The 1,051-nt window shown below is 12.5% G+C and overlaps 1 protein-coding gene across 1 annotated transcript in view; it reads right to left on the bottom strand.

Annotated features, from left to right (window-relative positions):
- LOC102676382 (spermatogenesis-associated protein 20) overlaps positions 1-1,051 on the bottom strand; it is a 7,960-nt gene that overhangs the window by 6,479 nt on the left and 430 nt on the right. Inside the window, exon 2 of the mRNA XM_006618253.2 lies at positions 687-854. Coding sequence (XP_006618316.1) covers positions 687-829 — 143 coding nt within the window. The 5' untranslated portion in view covers positions 830-854. The remainder of the gene's footprint in view (positions 1-686; positions 855-1,051) is intronic.

Raw genomic sequence — 1,051 nt, 5'->3', positions numbered from 1 at the left:
TATTAATATATTTGATTTTTCATTCTTATAAAACTATTATAAAAATAAAAAAATTATTTAATTTTTATTAATAATAATTAAATAAAAATTAAATAAATCACCTATAAAAAAAATAATTTATTTTCGTTAACATTCTTAGATAAAATAACAAATTAAAATTTTATAATCTATTTATTCTACTTATTCAACTTATTTTACTTATTCTACTTATTTAAAACATATAATCTACATATATAAAAAACATATAATCTAACTTTAAAATGTTTGAAATATTTATTCATAGATAGAAAAAAAAAATTCTTATATGATTGAATTAATTGTAAAATATACATGTTTATTAATTTTATTATGTAAGAAATATATTATCTATTATATTATATTATATATAATTATAATTTATTAACTATTTATTAACTACTATCATTATTTAAATTTTTCATTAATATCTAATCAAAAGAAAATTGACAATTTTGAAATAATAATTGTTATTTAATTTATTACTTATTTTTAAGAAAGTTTTACATAAAAAAAAACAAAGTAAAAAGAATTAAAATTAATATCTCATTTTTAATTTATAAATATGAATATAAAAAATAATATTCATAATATATAAATAAATATTAATCTAAATCTATATTTTTCTTAAGTGAAAAATTATTACATAAATTCATGATTGAATATTATACCTGTTTGAATGATGTTTACTTAATGATATAAAAGTAGTTTGAAATAAGTATGATTTTGTTTTATTATTTTGAATCCACCACTTCTTAATTAATGAAGATTTATAGTCAACTATTGACAAAAAACGATATCTTCCCAAAATCATAACACTTCTGATTTAAAATATATAACTGCCAAAAGTAAGAGAAAATAAATAACATAAAAATAAAATTAAATAAAATATTTAATTTTTATAAAATAACATAATTTACAATATTAACATTTTTTTAATGCAATAATCTTAAAATAAATAAGTTATATTTTAAGATAATATAATTTGATGTTATATTTAATTAAATTTTTATTAAAGATTTATTTATTTTTATAA

This window comes from Apis dorsata, unplaced genomic scaffold, assembly GCF_000469605.1.
Source record: "Apis dorsata unplaced genomic scaffold, Apis dorsata 1.3 scaffold_346, whole genome shotgun sequence".
Lineage (NCBI taxonomy): Eukaryota > Metazoa > Arthropoda > Insecta > Hymenoptera > Apidae > Apis > Apis dorsata.
This window is presented reverse-complemented; position numbering and strand designations above follow the sequence as displayed.